At 50.1% G+C, this 22,493-nt stretch overlaps 1 protein-coding gene across 2 annotated transcripts in view; it reads right to left on the reverse strand.

The window, feature by feature from the left end:
• The window catches only part of ATP6V1C2 (ATPase H+ transporting V1 subunit C2), a 46,574-nt gene that overhangs the window by 16,988 nt on the left and 7,093 nt on the right, over positions 1-22,493 (reverse strand). The window contains exons 3-5 of one of the 2 annotated variants that reach the window (XM_069493911.1): positions 9,135-9,220; positions 7,844-7,873; positions 1,997-2,091 (exon numbers count right to left, since the gene is read on the reverse strand). In XM_069493911.1, coding sequence (XP_069350012.1) covers positions 1,997-2,091; positions 7,844-7,873; positions 9,135-9,220 — 211 coding nt within the window. The remainder of the gene's footprint in view (positions 1-1,996; positions 2,092-7,843; positions 7,874-9,134; positions 9,221-22,493) is intronic. The other variant, XM_069493912.1, reaches the window with a different exon arrangement.

The raw sequence follows: 22,493 nt of genomic DNA on the forward strand, positions 1-22,493 counted from the left end.
AATGATACTCTACTACAAAACTATAGTACAGAATCATAACCAGGAAATTCACATGGGTACAGCCACAGATTTTGCTTTTTAAAATAAGATTTATATATTTATTTTTAAAAGAAAAAAACAAAAAATGTACTGCTTGTCCTTTTTCTGGCTTCACCACAAGCAGAGGAAAAGCTGCCGAGGGGGTTTGGGACCCGTCTACAGCAGGAGGACGGGGGCTTTCAAACCGGCCAGGCTCACATGTCAAGGCCAGTGCCAGTTCTCACGGGCCGTGTGACCCGATGGAACCTCCTTCACTTTTCTCAGCTCACTGCCACAGAATTACTGTGACATCATAGGGGGGACTCCTTTGACTAGATGTCTCTAGTTGGCAGATTCAGACCTCTTGTTGGCAGAACAAGGTGTGGGGGTGTCACATGTGTGTTCCTTGTGCAGGAAGGACTGAGGAAGACAGTAGCCCAGAGCCTCTGCCCCATTGGCCTCTGAGAGCTGGTTCCTTGCCTTGGAGCCAGCCCAGGGCTTCCTTAGGAGCTGGTGCCATGCACACAGCACAACCTGTGGGCTTTGGTCCCCAAGACCTGCACTCCCACCCCAGTAAAATGCTGCAACAGCTGTGGGTCCTGGGACATGTCACCTAACCTCTTAGCTACTTCCTCATCCAAAACCAGAGGAAAGAGACACCTGCCTCACGGGGTGAGATGGGAAGTAGGAGAGCCCAGCACACCTGGAGAGCCACCGACCCGGTGCCCTCCTCCCTTCCCTGCTCTCCTGACAAAGTCACTCTCGGGGTACCCTGGACTAGAGAAACCAGGTCTTCTCTACAACTCCCCTGCTCCCCCCGACATGCCCCAGAGGGGTTTCCCTACTGGGTTGGGCATCCGTGGGACTCAGAGAACCCGGAGCTGGTACAGGGCAGGGCAGGGTGTGGACAGCCCACAAACAACCGTGCATTTCCAGTTCTGTGGTAGACGTGCACAGCGCCCTCCTGGAAGCCACACCTGGCACAAGTGCACTGGGCAACCCCTCCTTGAAGAGCCTTCCAGAACCACTGGCCAATTGTCCTGGGAAGGCCTGGGACCTCTGTGACGTAACCAGTGCCCAAGGAGCCGCATCCAGAGTCCTCAGCCTTCAGGCCCCACCCTTGTTCCCAGGAGACCTGCAGAAGCTGCCCAGGGTGGGGCCCAAGGCCAGCGCTGCTCCTGACCCTCCTGCCACACTCGAGGTGGCTCTGCTCCTCCCAGCAGATAGCAGGGCACCTCGTTCCTGGCCCCCCAAGGAGACTTCCTCCCAACCCCCCAGGCCAGCGGAGACAACACGCTGGGGGCTTGGTGAGCTGCGCAAGAGGGAGGGACAGGCTATTAGAAACGAACAGCCTTGAGCTCAGGGCCTTCGTCAGTGCTCGCCCTCGGTGAAGAGACACAGAGGTCACCCGGGCTGCCAGACACCCACAACGTCCCCACGGACCTGTCCTACGGGGCCTTTATTCCATCGATACAAGTGGAGGCTACTGCCTAGCAAGACAGCAGACCGTCGAGCGCCCTGCACATCAGGGAGATGCCTAAGCCAAACTCTCTACTTAAACAGCTCCTCGTGTAAATCATCACCCGGGGTCGAGAGGCTGGGTGTCGGGTTCCTAAGAGTAGATTAGAGAGGGAAAAGAAGAGAGGGAGAGGGCACAAGGTGCGTGGGTGCTGGGGTCTGGCTCAAGCCGGTCGAGGACAGTGTCCCGTAAGGCCGCAGCCAACTGCGTGGGAGGCCAGGTGACCAACCGCCCCTCCTGTGCCCTGACACCCAGTGTGCCGATCTTGCCCAGGGCATGGAGGGAGGCCCCACCTCAGAAACCCGGAAGCCCAGTCAGGGCTGGCTGGAGGCAGTGCGGGGAGGGGACCCCACCCAGGGTCACTCAGCAGGGCCAGAGCCCTAGCATCGCGCCCCTCTGAAAGCCCAGCAGATCTGCCTTAGATGGCCCGGTGTCCCCAAGAGCAGTCCCTCCTCTCACCTTCCTTAGTGTGTCCACCACGCCCACGAGCGGCTGCTTTGCGGGATATTTGGCCATGTCCCATTCAAAGTGGGTCACAAAGGACGTCAAATCGACTGGAAGGACACAAACACATTTCAACAAGTGAGCCAGCGTGACACATCCACGATCAAGACCGCTAAACCCTAAGCCAAGCGTCACTGCCGACACCAAGGAAGCAGTTAGGGACAGCACTGGCGGGCAGGCTTGGGCTCGAAGCAAACACTCCCTGTGAGAGCAGAGCTCTGAGCCAGTTGGGGCCATCGGCAGAGCCACTTGAGCCCCCTCTCATCCCTCTGGAAAACACGCCCGCAGCAGAAGGGCGCTGTGACAGACGCACTTCGGTGCCCCACGCTCTCCTGCAGACGGCAGCCACCCCAGGACCCGCCGTGGGAGAGCCTGCTTCCCTGGCGGCGGAAGCAAAGCTGGCCGCTGTTCTGAGCCGGCACGGGGCTATCCTCCACCTTCTCCGGGTGCTTGGGCCACACTCCTCCTCTGGGCTATCACTCTGTTTCCAGGGCCCCAAAGGCACATCAGGCAGCATCAAGCCAACCCCAAAAACCACGCAGCCGGGGCCTGTCCTGGCTGCCGCCTGATGCAGGTTGAGCACCTCCTCCCTCCTGTGCCCGCGCACCAGACAAGGCATTTGCAGCCACGTTGTCTATTTCAAAGAAGGCATTTTTCAAACGTGAGCAAAATACTGGAGTCTGTGACTGGTTTTTACTACCTGGCAGGGATGTGCCTTGCTCAGTGTCTGCCCTTCACATAAAGCCCACAGCGAACGGAACACACCTGTGTTTGCACACATTGCCTTTTTTGTTTTCCTTCTCAATAACTAACAAACCCACTGTCTTCAGGCTGATTCTGGCGTACCCAGGCAGCTGCGGGGTGGAGGAGAGCGCCCCAGCGCTGAGCCGGACAGAAGCGACCTGAAGGCGGCTCCGCTGACTCAGGGCCCCAAGGCCTCCGGCAAGTTAGGGACGAAATCCATTTCCTTACCTGAGAAATGGGGGGGCCACACACCTCAAGTGCCTGCTCTCTTCAGATTAGTTCTGTACACACTTCAAGAGCACCAGCTGTGCCAGCGCCCTGTACGTGACCTCTTTGGATACGCCAGGGCTGTGGTAAGCAGGAAACTTGGCAGAAGCATCGATGCTACAGTGGCCCCTGGAACCCCTCCACCCCCAGCGAGAGCACCTTCCTCTGGCGCATTCCCCAGCCCGGGCTCCGTGTGCCTGCACCTCCCGGTCTACCCTCAGGCTCACAAAAGGACCAGGAAGCTCACAACATTCAGCCACCCTGCTGGGGACACAGGCCAGACACCCTCCCCTGGACCAGCGTCAAGGTGCTCATAGTTCACCAGGGACACACCACAGTGCGCTGGTGACAAGCACACAGGATGCTCAAAGAAGATGAAGAGCTGGCTTCGGCTCCTCCTGGAGGGGGCAGCCGGCTTCTTGGATGCGACACGCAGCAGAGCCTGATGGGGAAGGGAGGCGGCCGTGTGGCCGGTGAGGAGGGTGCTGGGCGACAGGCGAGGACGACTGGCAGACTCATGTGCTCGGGGCAAGGGAGTTACCAGGTAAAGCCGAGGGAACAGGGAATGTGGACAGAGGCCCAGCGGGAAGGACAAGGGCAGTCACAAGTGGTCGCGTCTGCTCTGCATCCCGTGCCAATCACACCGGGTCCCAGTACTCGGCCCTAGTGTGAGCTGGGAATTGGACACAGATCGCTCCGACGTGGAAGGCAGTGCCAAGTGGGGTCACGACAAGCCCACAGAGGGCTGCATTGCTGGCACTTGGGGAGCGTCTCCGTGGCTGGCGGGGGCAGCTCTAGGAGAGACGCCAGTGGGAGTCGGGGAGATGCACGTTCGGAGGGGCTGAAGGAGCCCGGGGAGGGCGAGGGCTGGCGAGGGCTGGCTGCACAGCATGCGAGGCCAGGGACAGGCGCAAGGCAGGCCTGGCGACACCCAGACTTCAAGCTGAGTGGCTCGGTGGAGGGAGGGATACGCTCTAAGCCACAGAGCCACACAGGCGGCAGAGAGGGCACAAAGGGGAGAGGTGGCAAGCACAGCTGGGGACAAGCCTAAGTTTGATGTGTGGGTGAATAAGTCCCCCAAAAGCAGATGGGAACAAAATAAGACTCAGAGGAGGAACTGGCTGGTGGCAGATTACCAGCATGTAAGAGGTAGGAAATGAATTAAAATCGTCAGGATGACAATGACAACCATCAAGTAGCTGACATTTACTGATTGCTTACCTTGGGCCTGGATGCACGAGTTATTTCATTTAATTTATTCTTTAACCCTATTAAGTACTATCATCACCCCCGTTTTACAGATGAGGAAACGCTGGCACACACAGCTGTGTGACCGCCCTTATAAAATGAGAAGATGCGCAGGAGGCTCCTGAGCGCCTGCCTGGCACACAGAAGGGACCGCGGTTCCCTTCCCTGCCACGGCACCGTCAGAGTACAGCCACCCTGCACGTGGGAAAGGGAAGCCCGATACTTCCGAGACCACCGGGACTTGGGAGGGGTCCTAGCGAGAACTCGTTTTATACCTTCCCAGCATCAGTGCCGGAATTAACATGGCGAGTCCTGGCCTGTTGACAAGAGAGGATTCCTGTCCTTATAGGAAGGGCCAGCGGCAGAGAGCTTGACCCGCGCTCTCTCCCTGCACACGCATGCACCAAGGAAAGGCCCCGTGAGGACACAGCAAGGGGGCGGCCGTCTACAAGCCAGGCAGCTGAGCCCTCATCAGAAACCAGACTGGCTGATCTTGGACTTTTGGAAAATAAACGTCTGTTGTTCAAGCCACCCACCCAGTCTGGGTACTCTGCGACGGCAGCCCGAGCTGAGTCAGACAGATTTTGGTATTAGTTTGAGTATTCACGCAGATTTTGGCCACACCACGGTGGTGACACGACCGTGTCAAAGAACGCAGACCTGGGCAGGAAGTGAAGGGGTCCGGCCCACAACAGCAGGGAGTGGTCGGAGGCTGACCAGGGGGACGGGAAGGGCTCCTGTGGCGGGAGAGGCAGCGGACCCCACGTCTGTCCTGGGCCCCACCGCGCAGGTGCCCGGCAAGCTCCCCTCACCTACGCCCAGGCCAGGACAGCCGGCGACGTGGCCTCTCACAGCTCCTCACCCTCCTCCGGCACCCAAGGCAGCTCCCCCCAGCCAAGTCCCGCTCAGCGCCCACTCTCTCCTCACTGCTGCTTTTGTCCTTCAACACGCAGGACAGGACGAATGGATGGAAGCTTCTGGAAGCTGCCCTGACTGTCCCTCCCCCTGCTGGCCTGACACTGTGTGGCCGCCCTGGGGCTCCGGCTCTCTCAGGCTCCTGGAGGGCAGAGATTATGACTCACTCGTGTCTGTGCCACCAGAGCCTGTCACAGTGCCTGCCCCCCACAGAGCACGTGCTCCACAAACACACTCAGAACACTGGCAGAGCCCTTCCTGCTGACCACGCCTGTCCAGCTCCCACTCTCTGCTGCTTAGAAGGGACGCATTTCAGCTCACTCTGGTCTCCACGCACTTTCATCGAAGCCAAGGACTTTCTGAGGTCCCCCTTTTCACCTGAAGCACCCCACAGTTCCTCGAGAGCCAGCCACTCCCTGTGGCTCGGTCTCTGTTTCCACCTCACTACGCTTGGTGCTGTGTGTCTGTCCCCCACCAAGGCTGTGCTTCTGGGCTGTGGCGGTCACCTCCACGTGCCCAGTGTATGCTGAGGACACTCTCAGAGGGTGTCAGACAGGGGTCTCCCAGTAGGAGCCACGAGAAACCTCTGGGTCCATGACTGTGACTTCCTCTTCCCCATCTCCTCTCCCATGTCCCGGACATCAGCTCTAGCTCTGGACACCGACCCTTGTCCCAGACCAGGCATCCAAGGACCCTTCCCTGTCCTCGCACAGTGTCTTGGGTAAGAACATCTGAGGACGGCTCTCTGCCATTCCTCTGGCCTTCCTGCACGCCTGGTACTGCTCAAGAGGAAACGGGCCTCACCTCTTCTGCCCAGGCGAAGTCAGAGAAGCCTGGTCGCCAGGGGCGCCCTGTGGGGCCTGGGCTAAGGGCCTGTGAGGTCAGACTGTGCCCCAGCCGGCTCGCCCCTTATCAAAACACGCTGAACACAGGCCGGCAGCTCTTGAGCAATAACGATCTCACCTGAGAACCAAAACAAGTCCTGCCCAGCAGGCAGCAGAGCGAAGGGCTGTGACCACATGGGCTGCCACCCGTTGCCTGGTTAACCAGACAGGCCCTTGGGTGTTTCTCTCTTCTGTGGCCATTCTAGGGCCCAGGCCAGACCATGTGTGGTTTGCTCAGCTTCTGCGGCCATCAAAGCTATCTATGTCCTTCCACGCTCCCAACTCAGCTGCAGGCGCAGGGCAAACGAAAACAAAAGGCGCCCAGGCAAAGCTAAGAACCTACTCAGGGATTATCATCAAGTACATTCACAGGTGAGAAAAGTAAGACCCAAAGAGGCAACTTTTGGCCCAGGTCTGACCGATTTACTGGCCCTTCCTGGAAGCGGTGCCCTAAATTCCCCTGGAGGAGATAGGATTAAAATGCAATGAGTTCCTCTAGTACTTCTGTCAATCACTAGTTTGTGGGTGCCACGCAGAAGAAAAAGATTTCCTCATTCATATTATATGGGGAAAGCCTGAGTCAAATTAAGTTTAAAAAGGTCTCTTGATTGCAGGACTTTTCAGAGCCTTTAATATGCTAACATGCTTTGTCAAGGTTCGGAAGCTACCATGGGCCCTGCCCTACAGTCCTGGGCTTTTGTGTAGGGCTGGTTTTACAGAACAGGCTTTAGAAGCTCTAGTCTTGGGAAGTTGTTGAGACCCAACTCGCAGGAGGCCTAGAGATAATGAAACAAATTAAACAAAAAAGCTGATTTTTCTCCTCCTGAGAAGAGAGGCGCCTGTCTGTCAGAGTTAGTGTCATCGGTACTGGGGATGGACAACACATAATAATAACATCTAACTTTAAGTTACATTAATTTGGAGTAAAATGTAAGCATTTTGATAATTATTTTAGTATGAGCTTAAACTCCATGCCCTAAAGACTAGTGTGTGTAGAACAGCAGCTCCATCCCTTAGGTCAGCTCTGCAGTCTAGTCCAGAGCCCCACCCCCGAGTCACCCACCGGGATGTAAGATCAGCTGGTCAGCTTGACAAAGTAATTTTTTCTCAGCATCAGAAAGAAATCTCAGTGTGTCAGACAGATTGCATTTAGGAAGGTATTTGGTAATTTCCAATCTATAAAGATTTTTATTTGCCATAAAATGACCTGCTATCTTTAATTCCACCAGCTTGTGCAGGTTGGAAAAAACCCAAAGCAAATGGCTCCTTCTAACAATCACACAAGGAATGGCCTGTTGGGCACAGGGACCACCCCAGGAGGCTCCTTGCGAGTGACCCCCACCGAGGCCACGCGAACCTGCCACTTAAGCTTCCACTGTCCACAAAACAGGCAGCCTGAGAGCAGGCCGGCAGGACACCAGGCACAGCCGTCGAGGCGGGGAGCAGACCACAAGCAAAAAGGTGCAGACGTCCACCTTGAACTCTGCAGAGTCCAAGCGGGCCCAGTTTCCAGGCGGCAAGCAGTGCAGCCCGGAGAGGCAGTGGTGACAGGAGAAAGAGCAGAAAAGTATGAAATGGCAGCTATCTGTGTTATATGGATATCGTGACCAAGCTACGAGGCTATTACTTGAGAAACTGTCGCAACGTGATCACTGTACCCCTACAACCAGACTGAGATTCCACCTTCCCAGGGACATGCAGGCATCACACTGAGCACGCACACAGCAAACAACGCATAACCTACTCTTTAAACATTTCATTTTTTCCTTCAAGCCTGCAATATAATAAGGTGGAGTTATTAAACCACATAGACATGCAAAGCCAAGATCACATTTGGGGGCATAAACATTTCCATTTGTCAGTTTAAACAAGTAAATAAAAAATCTTTCAATGTTTCCAGGAGGGAAAAAATATGAATATATGTTATATTTACAACAAAAGACATAAATATTACATATACGATAAATACAGTCATGCACCACTTAATGATGGGGATGGGTTTTGAGAAATGCATTGTTAGCGGATTTCATCATTGTTTGAACGGGATACAGTGCACTTCCACAAAGCCAGATGGTGGAGCCTGCTCCATACCGAGGCTATACGGTCTCGCCTATTGCTCCTGGGCTACAAACCTGTACGGCATGTCCCTGTACTGAATACCGTAGGCAACTGTAACACAATGGTATGCATTTGTATATCTAAACATAGAAAATATACAGTAAAAATACAGTATTTTTATCTTATGGGACCACCGTTGTATATGCGGCCCATCGTTATGCGGCACATGACTGCACTCCCATTTTCAATATGTATGCATAGAGTGTCGTAAGTTTAATTCTCTCTACACATATTTAAACATATTTAATTCTAAAGTTTTCAAAGTCTCAAAGCTTTTGTCTTGCACATTTTGAATGCATTCAAACAGTATGCACATAATTAATGGGTCCCAAACATCATTGGAATCTAAAGATGTACCCTATCAGCACATGTGAGATAGAAATTCCAAATGCAAAATACGCCACATGAAGCACTCGGCGTGGCCTCTGTCTCCCATGTATGGGGCAGCAACTAAAGACTCGTTGGAGGCATTCCTCAGCACGTGAAGGCATTTTTCACACCGTGTTAGTGGAAAGGTGTGAAAGGTGTTAGTGGAAAGGAATAAAGTCATTGGGGTGAGGTGGGTGAGCAGAATTTCCCACAGGGGGGGAGTGGAGGCTCGTGGAGAGGGCCATGGCCCGACAGCACGAGCTGGGCTTAGACCCCTTGAGCTCACGTTCACGCCCGATTGCGCTGAGCTCAGCCGCAGGGTAAGCAACGCCATGTGCCTTAGGAAAGGAACGGCAGAGCCCAGAACTTACGAAGGGCACGGGCTCCAAACCCGGGGGGGGCGCAGAGCTGCAAGTGGAGGGCACGGCCTCTGCCAGGCCGGTCAATCCAGAGCACCCGTGGTTACCGCGCGGCCACGGCGCGGCTGCGACGGTCTCGAACGAGCAGGGAAAGCAGCCGGCATGAGTGAGAACACCTCAGCCACCTACCTCCGTTGGCCAGGAGGTTCTCCTGGACCTTCCCCTTTGAGTCTTCCATGACTTCTGCCACGCTCTGCGCCATCCTCTTTATGAGGCTTTGGGGAGAGAAGAAAAAGCCGGTTAGAGTAGGAAGCTGCCCGCGGAACGTTCTCACGCACTGCTGGCAGGAAAGGCAACTGGTGACAACCTTTAGGGGAATAACTTGGCAATATGCACGAAGAGGCTTAAAATGTTCACAGCCTTCGAACCAGTAATTCCACTTCTGAGAAACTGTCTTAAGGAAACGGACACCCAGAAAAAGCTCTCTGAATAAAAAGCTGTTCTCTGCAGCTCTGTTGCTGACAGCAAAAAATTGAAACCACTGGACGACTCAACAGTAAGGAATTGTTTAAGTAAATGATGGTATATCCAGCTGAGGAATTATTAGGCAGCCATTGGAAATAAAGCTTCAGAGATTTCTAATACCATGGAACAAAGCCTGTGTTATAATGTTACGTGGAAAAAAACAAGATCCAAAATCATGCAGACAGGATGAGCACTGGCCGCAACTATGTGAAAATGTTCTTCCTACTCTACAAATTTTCTAGTGTGATCTGGTACTGCTTGTATAATTAGAAAATTAAAACTTTTTATCTCCAGAAAACATACTGAAGGCTTTCGAAAGTATGGCAAAGAAAAGGAAATTGTAGGATTTGGAAGCAAAAGGGCTCAAATTTGCCATGACTCTGCCAGCTACCGAATGTATGTATGATTTGAGCCAAACCGATTTAACTTCTTTGACCGTCAGTTCTCTTATCTATAAAATGCAGACTATACCCATTTTGCAGGATTATTATTGATATTAATATAACTCATCAGGCACTGATCACCCAGTAGCAGAGAGAGCCTGCTCCGGGCGGCTGATCAAGCCGTGACCCGACTGGAAATCACAGCAGACCAGGATCCAAGTCTGAAAGTTCTGATGACCCAATTTCTGCTGCAGGCTCTCTCTCCACTTTCTCCTGCTCCCAGGAGGGGGTGGTGTTTGCAGGACAAGTGGCCCCGGGCCACTGAATCCCAGACGGAGTACAGGGTGTTCTGCTGTTGCAGGCACTGGCCACACTGGCCACTCAGAGCACGGAGCCCAGGGGCCCAGGGCCCGACACAGAAAACTGTGGCAGGGAGTGCTGGGAAAGCCCTCGATAAAAGCAGAGAAGTAGTGAGGGAAGGAGGGTCACAACTGCCTTTCCTGACTATGTAAGGAATAAGTGTTCATGGTCAAAAACTGAAAACTGCAAGTATAAAGTAGTTAACAAAAAAAGAACCAGACTCCCCACCCAGGAGGAAATACACTTAGCGTTCTGGCATATTTCCAATGGCTCAATGCCCGAGCGGATTATGTGAGTTGAAGCCTTCTTTTGTTGGCAACTACCATTTAGTGGTGTGTACCAAGTGACAAACATTCTCATTTAATCCTCACAAAAATTCCTGAAAGGTGAGTATTATCCCATTTTACAGATGTAGAAACTGAGGCCCAGAGAAGTAATGTGCCCTTTCCCAACCATCCAGTCTGTGTGTGGACTCCAAGGGCAAGGCTCTTGGCCATCAGGCCATAGTGCCGTCTTTACAGTTACTTTGGCCCATCCCGGGCTTCAATTTGCACCTATGTGTTGGCATTTCTTAGAAGAGTAGTTAATAGCATTTTATGGATTATAACCTTGGGCAAGTTGCCTAACTAATCTTGGTGTCCTCGTCTGTAAAATGGGGATAATACTCCCTATCTCACAGAGTTTTATGGAATTTGGTGCAATGCATATAAAGAATCAGGTCCCTGGGAGTTTGTGAGACACCTTGACATATGCTCTAGGTAACCTAGGTGCACTGTTTTGGGTTCTCTGCCCTCTGGGTCCCACCTGGGTAGGTTTGGCACGAGTCAGAGGGAGGGAGAGAGAGCCTGGTTCCCTCCCAGTTCAGTAACCTCCATCCCTTCATCCCTCCAGCCTAGGGGATGTGACGATGTCTCTCCACCAGCCGGGGTTCCTGTGCTGTCCCTTCGGACTCTCCTAAAGCCCACACACAACTTTGCGTCTCTTTATAAGGAGGCCCTCCTCAGCTTACCCTAATGTGAGTGTGTCCTCTGTTATCTGTTGGGACCCTGACTCAATAAATTCATTCATTCATTCATTTTCTCATTTAGCAAAGCCCATACATTAGGCAAGTACTGTGAGCCAAGCACTGTTCTAGATGTTATGGACAAAACAAAGTCCCCACTCTCATGGAGCTTCTACTCTAATGCGTGGACAGTTCCTCTTTTATCATTACGGTGACACATGCAAGTTGCTGTCTCCTATTGTCATATCCCCTGCAATACTTTCAATAATCACTTGTTTATGTGAAGGTGGTGGAAACTGCAGCCCCTACCACAGAGCCTGGCTCCCAGCAGCTGCTCAGCAGTGTCTGATGAATGACTAAACGAGGGCAGGCACTCCACGGCTCCTAAAATTACACCTGTGCTCCCTTCTGCCCTAACGGACCTAACAACAAACTCACTCGCCATTTTGCCATGACTCCTTGCTGCTTCCCCATCCTGGCTTCTAAGCAGTTTTTAACTACAGCAAGTGTGGCCCTCGGGCATGTACACTGCACCAGAATGTCTCAGAATAACACGGTCTGACGAAGCTCAACTGCTGGGAGAAGCACTTGTTCCACATAACAGAGACAGCACTGACTTAGCTGTGATCATTAACTACAGTCATTAGCAAATGTGGTGTTACTGAATGAGAAAATTTTTCTCAGCGAAAGGAACCTAAGAGCCTATATGCTGTTCTAAATTAGGTTTGTCACTGTACGGCTCATTGTGAACACCGTTTCCCATAAGAATAGAACTTACTCGTTCCTTTCACATACCACATAGCATTTCATTGCATGGCTGTATCATAACTAATTCTCTCCTATCGGACATATGGGCTGTTTTCACTTTGATATGATATTACAGTAACAGGTATTGCGCCCACCTGTGCAGGTACATGTGATGACCAAGTTGCTAAATGAGCAACTACTGGAATAAAGAATACGTACACTTTTAACAAGTCAGCCCAGACCACCCTGCAAACGTACAGAGTCAACGTGCACTCACATCCACAGGGCAGACGGCCCACTTCCCTAACCCTTGCCGCGCAGGTATTATGAATCTCCCTAATCTGCCGATCCGACAGCTGAGAGGTTATAGCTCATTGTTGCTCTCATTTGCATTTCTTTGATCATCAGTGAAGCTGCACATCTGTTCTCATGTTTACTGACTCTATAAAAGGCTGTTTTTTCTTCTGTGAATGGCATGTTCATATGTTCTGCTGGTTTTCCTACTGGCTTGTTCATCTCTTTAAAAATTTTATTTTTTTGATTTGTATGAGCTCTTAGGTGTTTTGGAGAACTCAGTGCTTGAGGCAATGTTTTGAGCTAAGCGACATCCCCATTTCAGAGGTGACAAAAATCAAGACACAGGGAGCTAAAGGTCACCTACACAGTAAAGTGAGCGTCAGAGCAGAAAGCCCACGCTCTTCGACGCTGGTGGAAAGTAGTCTCTGGCACCTTTCTGTAAAATGCCTGACAAAAATTTCTATTAACCGATAAGGGAAGATGAACAAATCGTATTTTTTAATTAAAAAGGCAACTGCAAACATTACATAAAGACCTCAGTTGCAACGGCGATTACACTGCTAGCCAGGACTGATTTGTCAGCGTTCACCAACCTGTTCACTAAGATGTGTACACTTCATTGTGTATAACTTTTACCTCATTAAAAAAAAATTTTTTTTTTTGGGAGGCCGAGGCAGGCGGATAGCTTGCCCTCGGGAGTTCGAAACCAGCCTGAGCAAGAGCGAGACCCCCCCATCTCTACTAAACAATAGAAAGAAATTAGCTGGACAACTAAAAATATATAGAAAAAATTAGCCAGGCACGGTGGCGTGCACCTGTAGTCCCAGCCACATGGGAGGCTAAGGCAGGAGGATTGCTGCAGCCCAGAAGCTCAAGATTACAGTGAGCTATGATCACACCACTGCACTCTAGCCTGGGTGACAGAGCAAAACCCTGTCTCAAAAATAACAACAATATAGTACATCATAATAAAATACATATTAAATAATAAAAATAAACATGGCAGCAGTATTCTCAATACCTAGAAGGTAGGAGCAATTGAAGCATCGGTCCATGGATGAATGGATGAACAGAATGTGGCGTGCCCATACAATGGAATATTACTCAGCCTTACAAAGGAAGGAAATTCTCACACACGCCACGATATGAACGAACCTCAAAGGCATTATGCTAAGTAAAATAAACCAGTCACTAAAGGACAAACACCGTAGGATTTCACTCATAGGAGTTACCTAAAACCGTCACATTCATAGAGATGGAAAATAGAAAACTGGTTGTCAGGTGTTGCGGGGGTGGGGAGGAGGAATGGGAGAGGGGGTTATTGTTCAGCAGCACAGAGCTTCAGTTTTGCAAGATGCAAAAAGCCTTGTGAATGGAGGGTGGTAGCGGTCGTACCGCAGCGTGAACGTACTTAACGCCACTCCGCTGTATACTTAAAAATGGTTAAAATGATAATAAATAGGTAAATAAATAATGAAAATATATATTTAAAGTAATAAAATAAATTCCTGAAGTTGAGCAAGAGGGGGCTGGGAGGAGCGGGGGCGTCACCCAGGTGTGAGGCAGGGCAGGTAGGGGGCGGAGGCCTTCGGCAGCTGGGCCAGCAGTGCCCAGACACCTGTCACCTGCGGGGAGAAGCGGCTGCCCAAGGCGGCGCCACACATCTGCCTGCCCAGGTGTGCGATGAAACTGCTGCCTTTCCCTTCTGCAGACCCTATGGGGGCACCTCTCAGCCCCGCTGATTTCTGAGCCCTGAGCTCCGAGGGGACACAGAGCCCCCCTGCCCTCGGGGAGTAGGATGGCTCAGCAGCTAAGAGCCCAGTGGGCGGGGGCTTCTGAGATCTGGCTCTTCTGTGACAAGGCAGGAGGTGCCTCCACGCAGTGGCCCCAGGACTCTCCCAGGCCACACAGGGGACTAGGGGCACTGCAGGAATCTGGAGATGAGAGCTGAGCCCCCATCCCCTTGAGCCCACCAAGGCCAGGGCCCAGGCAGAGGCAGATCTTCCTAACCGGCAGCAAGACACAGTGTCTCCAGGGTTTTGAAGCAAGAATAACAATCACTTCCATCTGCGGAGCTTTCCCCAGTCCTCAGAAAAGCACTAAGGATTTTTATCTGCATCCTTGACAAACAAGGCAAAGTCCTAGAGCTGAGCTAAGGAAACTGAAGCTCAGAGAGGTGGAAGGGCTTGCCCAGGTCACTTGGCTGGTGGTGGCAGAGTCAGCCTCTAAAACAAGTCTCCACCCACCACACCAGGTGCTGACAGGCCCCTTCTGGATAACCCCTGGCCCCAAGCCCACCCCCCGGGGCCCACAGTCCCTGGGTGTCTCGGTAGGAGGAGCCACCAAGCCCAGCCTCCTCCTGTGCCACACAGGGGGAGCCCCATGCCCCAGAAGCAGGACCCAGAAACCTCCACAGAGTGGGGAGCATGTCACCCCTCTCCTGGTGAGGCATGAAGCCCCTGGGCACCTCACCCCATCCTTTGTCTCTCTACTTCCTCCTCTGCCAAGGGACAATGAAATCTACGAGCCCTGAAGCAAAGTCATCAGGAAAATGTGACTGGAGAGCAATTAAGTGACTTTCTTTTTATAAAAACAAAGGTTCAGTGAGGCTTCTAGAAGGCTCCCCGCTCTGGAGGACTCTGGCCACAGACACACCATGCTTTAAAGTCCAGTCTTGCTTCTCAGAAATTGGGCGTTCAAATACCGGCTGATCTTTAGTGGGGTTCCCCTCGGCAGACTGTTGTACAGCCGCTCAGCAAGATTACTGTCCTCAGGCCACATCATCCTTTGCCATCCTCCACCGTCCTTAGCTGGGTCCTTAGCTGGGTTTCCTTCAACAGCCTCCATTCTCCTTTCCCTGCCGACCCCAGTCTGACCCCTCCTGTCCATTCCCCCCACGCAGCTGGAGGGATCTCTCTAAAAATACACATCTTAGCATGTCATCGCACTGCTGAAACTGCGTCAATGTTTTCCCAAGAAGTTCAAATATTAACGTTTAAACTCCTTAGCAGAGATTACAGGATACCCCCACCCCAGAATCATCTTTTGGCGCCCACCCCCTCCCCTGCCCTTCCTGCACCAGCCTTCCAGGGCCACCAGGATGCCACTCACCCTTTATGACAGTCCAAGGGCCCCTCCTCTAAGCAAGTCATCCCTAACAAACACATTACAGCACTGGCTACTTAGGACACAAATGTATTGGGTACCAATCAGGTACCAGGCGATGTCACAGGGACATAGTGGTGAACAAAACAGATCTCAGGCCGGGTGAGGTGGCTCACACCTGTAATCCTAGCATCTGGGAGGCCAAGGGGGGAGGATCACTTGAGGTCAGGAGTTTGAGACCAGCCTGAGCAAGAGCGAGACCCCATCTCTACTAAAAATAGAAAAAATTAGCCAGGCGTGGTAGCACACGCCTGTAGTTCCAGCTACTTGGAAGGCTGAGGCAGGAGGATCACCTGAGCCCAGGAGTTTGAGGTTGCTGTGAGCGGGGCTGACGCCACGGCATTCTAGCCCGGGCAACAGAGTGAGACTCTGCCTCAAAAAAAAAAAAAAAAGAACAACAACAAAACAGATCTCAGTTGTGCCCTCACAGGGCTTACGTCTGAAACCTCCTCCACCATGTCAGTGATGACACTGCCAATATGCTGGTCTCCTCTCCTGGGTCCTCCCCTAAACAAAGAGCTCTCTGAAGATTTATTCCAGGTGCTGTCACCGGCTCCTGCAACAATACAGCAGCTCCTGAAAAGACACAGGTGTGCAGCAGTGCCCGGCAGCTGCACAGACGCCTGAGATGTAAGCAGGGCATTGGTCCAGTGTTACTCAGGCCACCACGGTCCCCAGACATCTCGGCTTCAATCTCCTGTCACCAGCATTGAGATTGTCTCTTTACCCATCTACCTCATCTCACAGAATGTGAACCTTTCAAAAAATCTCATCGTATTCAGTGCAGCTGCAATACCAAGCTTAGCCCACGGCATGGGGCCCGCCTGGAATCTCAGGCACCATCTGCTCTCCCCCAAGGCATGTCCAGCCCATAGGACAAGGAATCAACCCAAAGGTTTAAGGGGATGTTTGTACTCACACTTTCAGTACCCAGGACCCAGCTACCTCAAAGGGTAGGTGTTTACTGAAGAGAAATGAAAACATATCAGGCCAGGGGCGGAGCTTAACGCATGCAATCCTAGCACTCTGGGAGGCCGAGAAGGATCACTTGACGTCAGGAGTTTAAACCAGCCTCAGAAGAGCGAGACCCATCTCTACTAAAAATAGAAATAGGGGCCGGGTGCGGTGGCTCACGCCTGTAATCCTAGCACTCTGGGAGGCCGAGGCGGGTGGATCGCTCAAGGTCAGGAGTTCGAGACCAGCCTGAACAAGAGCGAGACCCCATCTCTACTAAAAATAGAAAGAAATTATATGGACAACTAAAATATATATAGAAAAAATTAGCCGGGCATGGTGGCGCGTGCCTGTAGTCCCAGCTACTCGGGAGGCTGAGGCAGGAGGATCGCTTGAGCCCAGGAGTTTGAGGTTGCTGTGAGCTAGGCTGACGCCATGGCACTCACTCTAGCCCGGGCAACAAAGTGAGACTCTGTCTCAAAAAAAAAAAAAAAAAAATAGAAATAAATTAGCTGGGTGTGGTGGTGCACACCTGTAGTCCCAGCTACTCGGGAGGCTGAGGCAGGAGGATCGCTTGAGCCCAGGAGTTTGAGGTTGCTGTGAGCTAGGCTGACGCCACAGCACTCACTCTAGCCTGGGTAACAGAGCAAGACTCTGTCTCAAAAAAAAAAGAAAAGAAAGAAAGAAAAGAAAACTTATGTCAATACAAAGATCATGAATGTTCATGACAGCTTTATTTGTGGTTTTTTTTTTTTTTTTTTTGAGACAGAGAGAGTCTCACTCTGTTGCCCGGGCTAGAGTGCCATGGTGTCAGCCCCGCTCACGGCAACCTCAAACTCCTGGGCTCAGGTGATCCTCCTGCCTCAGCCTCCTGAGTAGCTGGGACTACAGGCATGCACCACCATGCCCGGCTAATTTTTCTATATATATATACATATATGTATATATATTTAGCTGTCCATATAATTTCTATTTTTAGTAGAGACGGAGTCTCGCTCTTGCTCAGGCTGGTCTCGAACTCCTGAGTTCAAACAATCTGCCCGCCTCAGCCTCCCAGAGTGTTAGGATGACAGGCGTGAGCCACCGCCTGCAGCCATGACAGCTTTATTTGTAATAAACAAAAACTGGAGACCATCTACATGCCCCCAACAAGTGAATGGGTAAACAAATTGTGGCTTACCCATAAAGTGGAATATCACTCAGCAGTAAAGTAATAACTATTAATACGCACGCAACATAGACAATTCTCAAAATGATGCTGAGTGGGAAAATCCAGACCCAAAAAAACTGCACACTATGTCATTCCATTTATGTAAAAGGTCTTTTAAAAATGCAAACAATCTCCTAGTGACAGAAGGCAGATCAATTCTCATCACGGTGTGGGGAGAAATTGATGACAAGGGGCATGGGGACACTTTGGGGGTGATGGATTTATTCACTATCTTGCCTGTTGACTTCACATACATGTCAAAACTCATCACATTATACACTAAAAAAATTTGCCATTTATTTTATGTCATTTATGTCTCAATACAGCCACTGTTTTAAAAAAACAATGCTGAAGTAGCATTGGTTACCTACCAGGTTCACAGAAAGCCAAACAAAGTCTGACAATATCCTCTGTTAGAAAGGTTATAGGGGAACATGGACTCTGTCTCCTTCGCTGCTGGTGGAAGTGCAAAGCGGCCATCCATCCCACGGGGACAGACTCTGGCAACATGTGTCAAAAAGGACCCTTGGACCCAGAAATTTGCTTCTGAGAATTTACCCTGCAGATATACCTGTACGTGTCTACACACAAAGTAATCATGCATGTGCGAGATTATACATTACAGCACTGCTGGCATCAGCCTTCTTCCTCAGAGAAGCAAATAGCCCAAGTGTCTGTCTCTGGGAGTTAATAAACCAGTCATTAACTATGGTTAATAAGTGACGGTCCCTCCACATGGTGGGATGCTAGGTAACTTAGAAAGCAAGAAAGCTCTCTATGTACTGAGGGGGAAAATCTCCTGGGCATATATTTTTAAAATTTATTTGTTTGTCTGTTTGTTTATTTATTTCTTAGAGACAGGGTCTCATTCTGTTGCCGAGGCTGGAGTGCAGTGGTGCAATCATAGCTTCGAACTCCTGCGCTCAAGCAATCCTCCCACCTCTCAGCTCAGCCTTCTGAATGGCTGGGACCACAAATGAGAGCCACCATGCTCAGCTAAGTTTAAAAAATTTTTTGGAGACAGGGGTCTCATTATGTTGCCCAGGCTGGTATCAAACTCCTTACCTCAAGATATCCTCCCACTTCAGCCTCCCAAGCAGCTGGGATTACAGGCACCAGCCACTGCACCCAGCTGTTTGCATTTTGCTTTTTTTTTTTTAAACTTAATAGTATACCTGGGAGATAGGCACAGTGGATTGCACCTGGAATCCCAGCTACTCAGGAGGCTGATGCAGGAGGATCACTTGAGGCCAGTAGTTCAAGACCAGCTCAGGCCACATAGCAAGACCCAGTCTCTTAAAAAATAAAAACAAAAGCCAAACACCACATGTGAAATACTACTTTGTGTTTAAAAGGGCAAGAAATGAAAAGATATACTGGAATTTTCTTGTGTTTGTATAAAAAAGTACTAGAAATGTATCCAAGGAACTCATCGCAGTGGTTTCCTAAGAGGATAGTGCAGGAGTCAGATGTGGAGGCCGTGTAAGGGAGGCTTCTTATTGTGCAGCCTTTTATATGCTTTCTTCTTTGATGTATGTGGACGTAATACCCTGCTCAGGAAAAAAAGCTTTATTATAAGCTTTCGAATATATGTTTGGAATCCCTGACCTTGAGATGATTTCTTACAGAAACTTTAGGACTAAATGGGATTGTGGACATATAAGATGCTTATTGAACAACAGCAATGTTGCTCAACGTCTCAAGCCCACCTGCCTCAAAATCACCTGCAGCCTCCCTCAGGATGCAGATTCCCGGGCCCCACCCCAGACCTGCTCAGTCAGAATCCCAGGTGGTGCCCAAGGACCTGAATGTTTCAAAGTTTCCCAGGTCATACGGGCACTAAAAGTGGAGGCCTCCCGCTGCGAGGTGAGGGAGACGCAGTCAGTAAGTATTCACGCAGCGCCTACTATGAGCTGGGCACTATTCCAGGAGCTAGGGATACAAATACAGTCCCCGTTTTCCTGGGATTTATATTTTACAGGAAGACATAAACAAAAACAGACAAACAAGGAAAGGATTAAATAGTGGGCTGTGGAATGCAGAGAATTAAAACAGGGTGGCCTAGAGGGACCAGGCTGGCTGGCAGTCTGGAGGAGGCCACAGCGGAGGTGCATTTAAACCAATGTGGGGAGGACCAGCAGGAGGCTGCCCTGCCAGGCTGGGGTGGCGGGTGGGTCTTCTGCGCACAAACCCAAGACAGGATGGACCAGGGTGGCTGGAGAGGGGTGGGCCAGCGGGCCTTGAAGGGGAAGCCTGGGGCCCCATCAGTCTGGAATCTGGAAGGCAGAGGGCAGAGTAGGGATTTTGTATCGAGGGCACGGGAAAGCCATGGGAGGGTTTCACACAAGACAGTCATGTGCTGTGGTGTTTCTAAAAAGATCGTTCTGTATGTTCCCAGAGAAATGAGGAAAATCTAAAAAATCAAAAATAAATAAATAAATAAATAAATAAAAAGATCGTTCTGGCTGCTGTGTGGAGAGTGAATGAAAAGGAAGCAGGGAGACTTCTGTTCTGTTGCAAAACTACAGGAATGCAGTGAAGGTGGCTTGGATGGACCTGCTGGGAAGTGGGTGGACAGGACAGGTTTTGGAGGTGGAGTCTGAAGGACTGGGTCCTTACCACTGTGTCTCTAGTGGAGGGTTAGACAGGTAGGTGGTGCCCAGACTATCTGCTTGAGCACCAGGTGCTTGGGCCCACGGAGCCCTTGACAGAGATGGGAAAGACCCCACAGTCAGGGGACTGTACAAATGTATGCTGTCAGCTGAGAATGATACTAACTTCAGACTTGAAGCCAATATAAAGGACCACTGAAGACTGCCCTTAAGCTCTTGAAAATAGGGAAGGTCTAGGCCAGGCACAGTGGCTCAAGTCTGTAATCTCAGCACTTTGGGAGGCTAAGGCAGTATGATTGCTTGAGCCCAGAAGTTTGAGACCAGCCTGGGCAATATAGTGAGATCCCACCTTTACAAAAAAAATTTTTTTTTACAAATTAGCCAAGCACAGTGGTGCACACCTGCAGTTCCCAGCTATTTGGGAGGCTGAAGCTGGAGGATCGCTTGAGCCCAGGTGTTTGAGGTTGTGGTGAGCTATAATGGCACAATTGCACTCCAGCCTGGGTAACAGAGTGAGACCCCATCTCTAAAAAAAAAAAAAAAGAAGAAAAAGAAAAATAGGGAGAGAGCCTAAATGGCTCAAGCTGTGAAGAGCACCAACACACTGTGCTAAGCATAAAGGATGAGGCTGAGATCTGGGAACAATGGAGCTGTGGGTCCCTGAAGGACCTGGGCAGGGTCCAGGATGGAAGTGCCTTATACTAAATTTAACCTCCAAAGAATTATTTTGTATATTTCGCAACATTGCCCCAGGCTGGCCCTTACTCCATGTACGCTGTACCTGGAGTGGCCAGCCTACATTCCTTCCTCCCCTGCTGGATGGACTTCTGGTTTGGTGAGAGCTGCTGGGAGCTGGGAGGAGCCTGGCAGATGCTGGTCACCTAAGGCAATACAGAGATGATCCTAGCAGGGCCTGAACTGAGGGATGAAGGCAGGGGAGGCAGGGGAGAGCTACCTGCCGAGGGCCTCTGCCAGGGCAAGTGTGGGGAGTCAGGTTGACCAGGTTAAGACCTGACACTAGGCGCCATATGATAATCTTATGTCAATGACTTGACTCTTTGTCAATATTCTCATCATCAATCAGTGGTAGTTACCAAAAGAGGGATGTGACAAACCATCAGGTGGAACTCAGGACAGAATGTAATATGCATAGGGGTGCTAGAGAATGAATGAAGTCAAGGTGACTGTTGTTAGTAACAATGTATCATATTCTTAAAAAGAATAAATTAAGAGTAAATTTTAAGTGTTCTAACAACAAACAATAACTATGTGAGCTAATACATATCTTAATTAGCTTGATTTAGCCATTCCACAATGTATACATATTTCAAAACATCATGTTGCACATGATAAATATAAACATTTTTTATTTGTCAGTTAAAAAGTAAATTTTTAAAAATAAAGTTAAAAAGGCTGGGCGTGGTGGCTCATGCCTGTAATCCTAGCACTCTGGGAGGCCGAAGAGGGTGGATCGTTTGAGCTCAGGAGTTCGAGACCAGCCTGAGCAAGAGCGAGATCCCATCTCTACTAAAAATAGAAAGAAATGATCTCGACAACTAAAAATATATCGAAAAAATTAGCCGGGCATGGTGGTACATGCCTGCAGTCCCAGCTACTCGGAAGGTTGAGGCAGGAGGATCGCTTGAGCCCAAGAGTTTGAGGTTGCTGTGAGCTAGGCTGACACCACGGCACTCACTCTAGCCTGGGCAACAGAGTGAGACTCTGTCTCAAAAAAAAAAAAAAAATTAAAAAAAAGGAAAGCTTCCAAATTCTTTTTACAAAGCCATCATCATTTTTATACTAATATGGCTTTTTCTAATTTTGTGTGATACCAAATCTTAATATTGTGGCTGAGAATGAGTATTCTAGAGCCAGACTCCCTGGCCACTAACCACCGTGTCAACACATACTGCATTTCTCTGGGCTGGTAGAGCAAGTAATTGATGAGTGTGAATTATTGTTATGTTAATTGTGTAGTTTATGATGTTAGTATCATGTTATTCACGAATATGGATGTAAAATTTCAAAATATTAGCAGAGTTCAACATAACAAATAGGGGTTCTCACTGGACTGCAAGTATAATTCCATAATTATGATATGTATTAATAAATACATCAGAGGAGAAGGAATAAAACATAAGACCAACTCATTACCTGCCACAAAAGGAAGCTGAACAATGAAGCTAATCATTCCAGAAATAATTCTTTGTAAAATAAAGATTCTTTCTTTGCATTATATATATCTTGTCTGTGTGTGTGCGTGTGTGTATATATAGATATATAAAATCAAGA

The sequence above is a fragment of the Eulemur rufifrons genome, chromosome 19, assembly GCF_041146395.1.
Source record: "Eulemur rufifrons isolate Redbay chromosome 19, OSU_ERuf_1, whole genome shotgun sequence".
In the NCBI taxonomy this organism is placed as follows: Eukaryota; Metazoa; Chordata; class Mammalia; order Primates; family Lemuridae; genus Eulemur; species Eulemur rufifrons.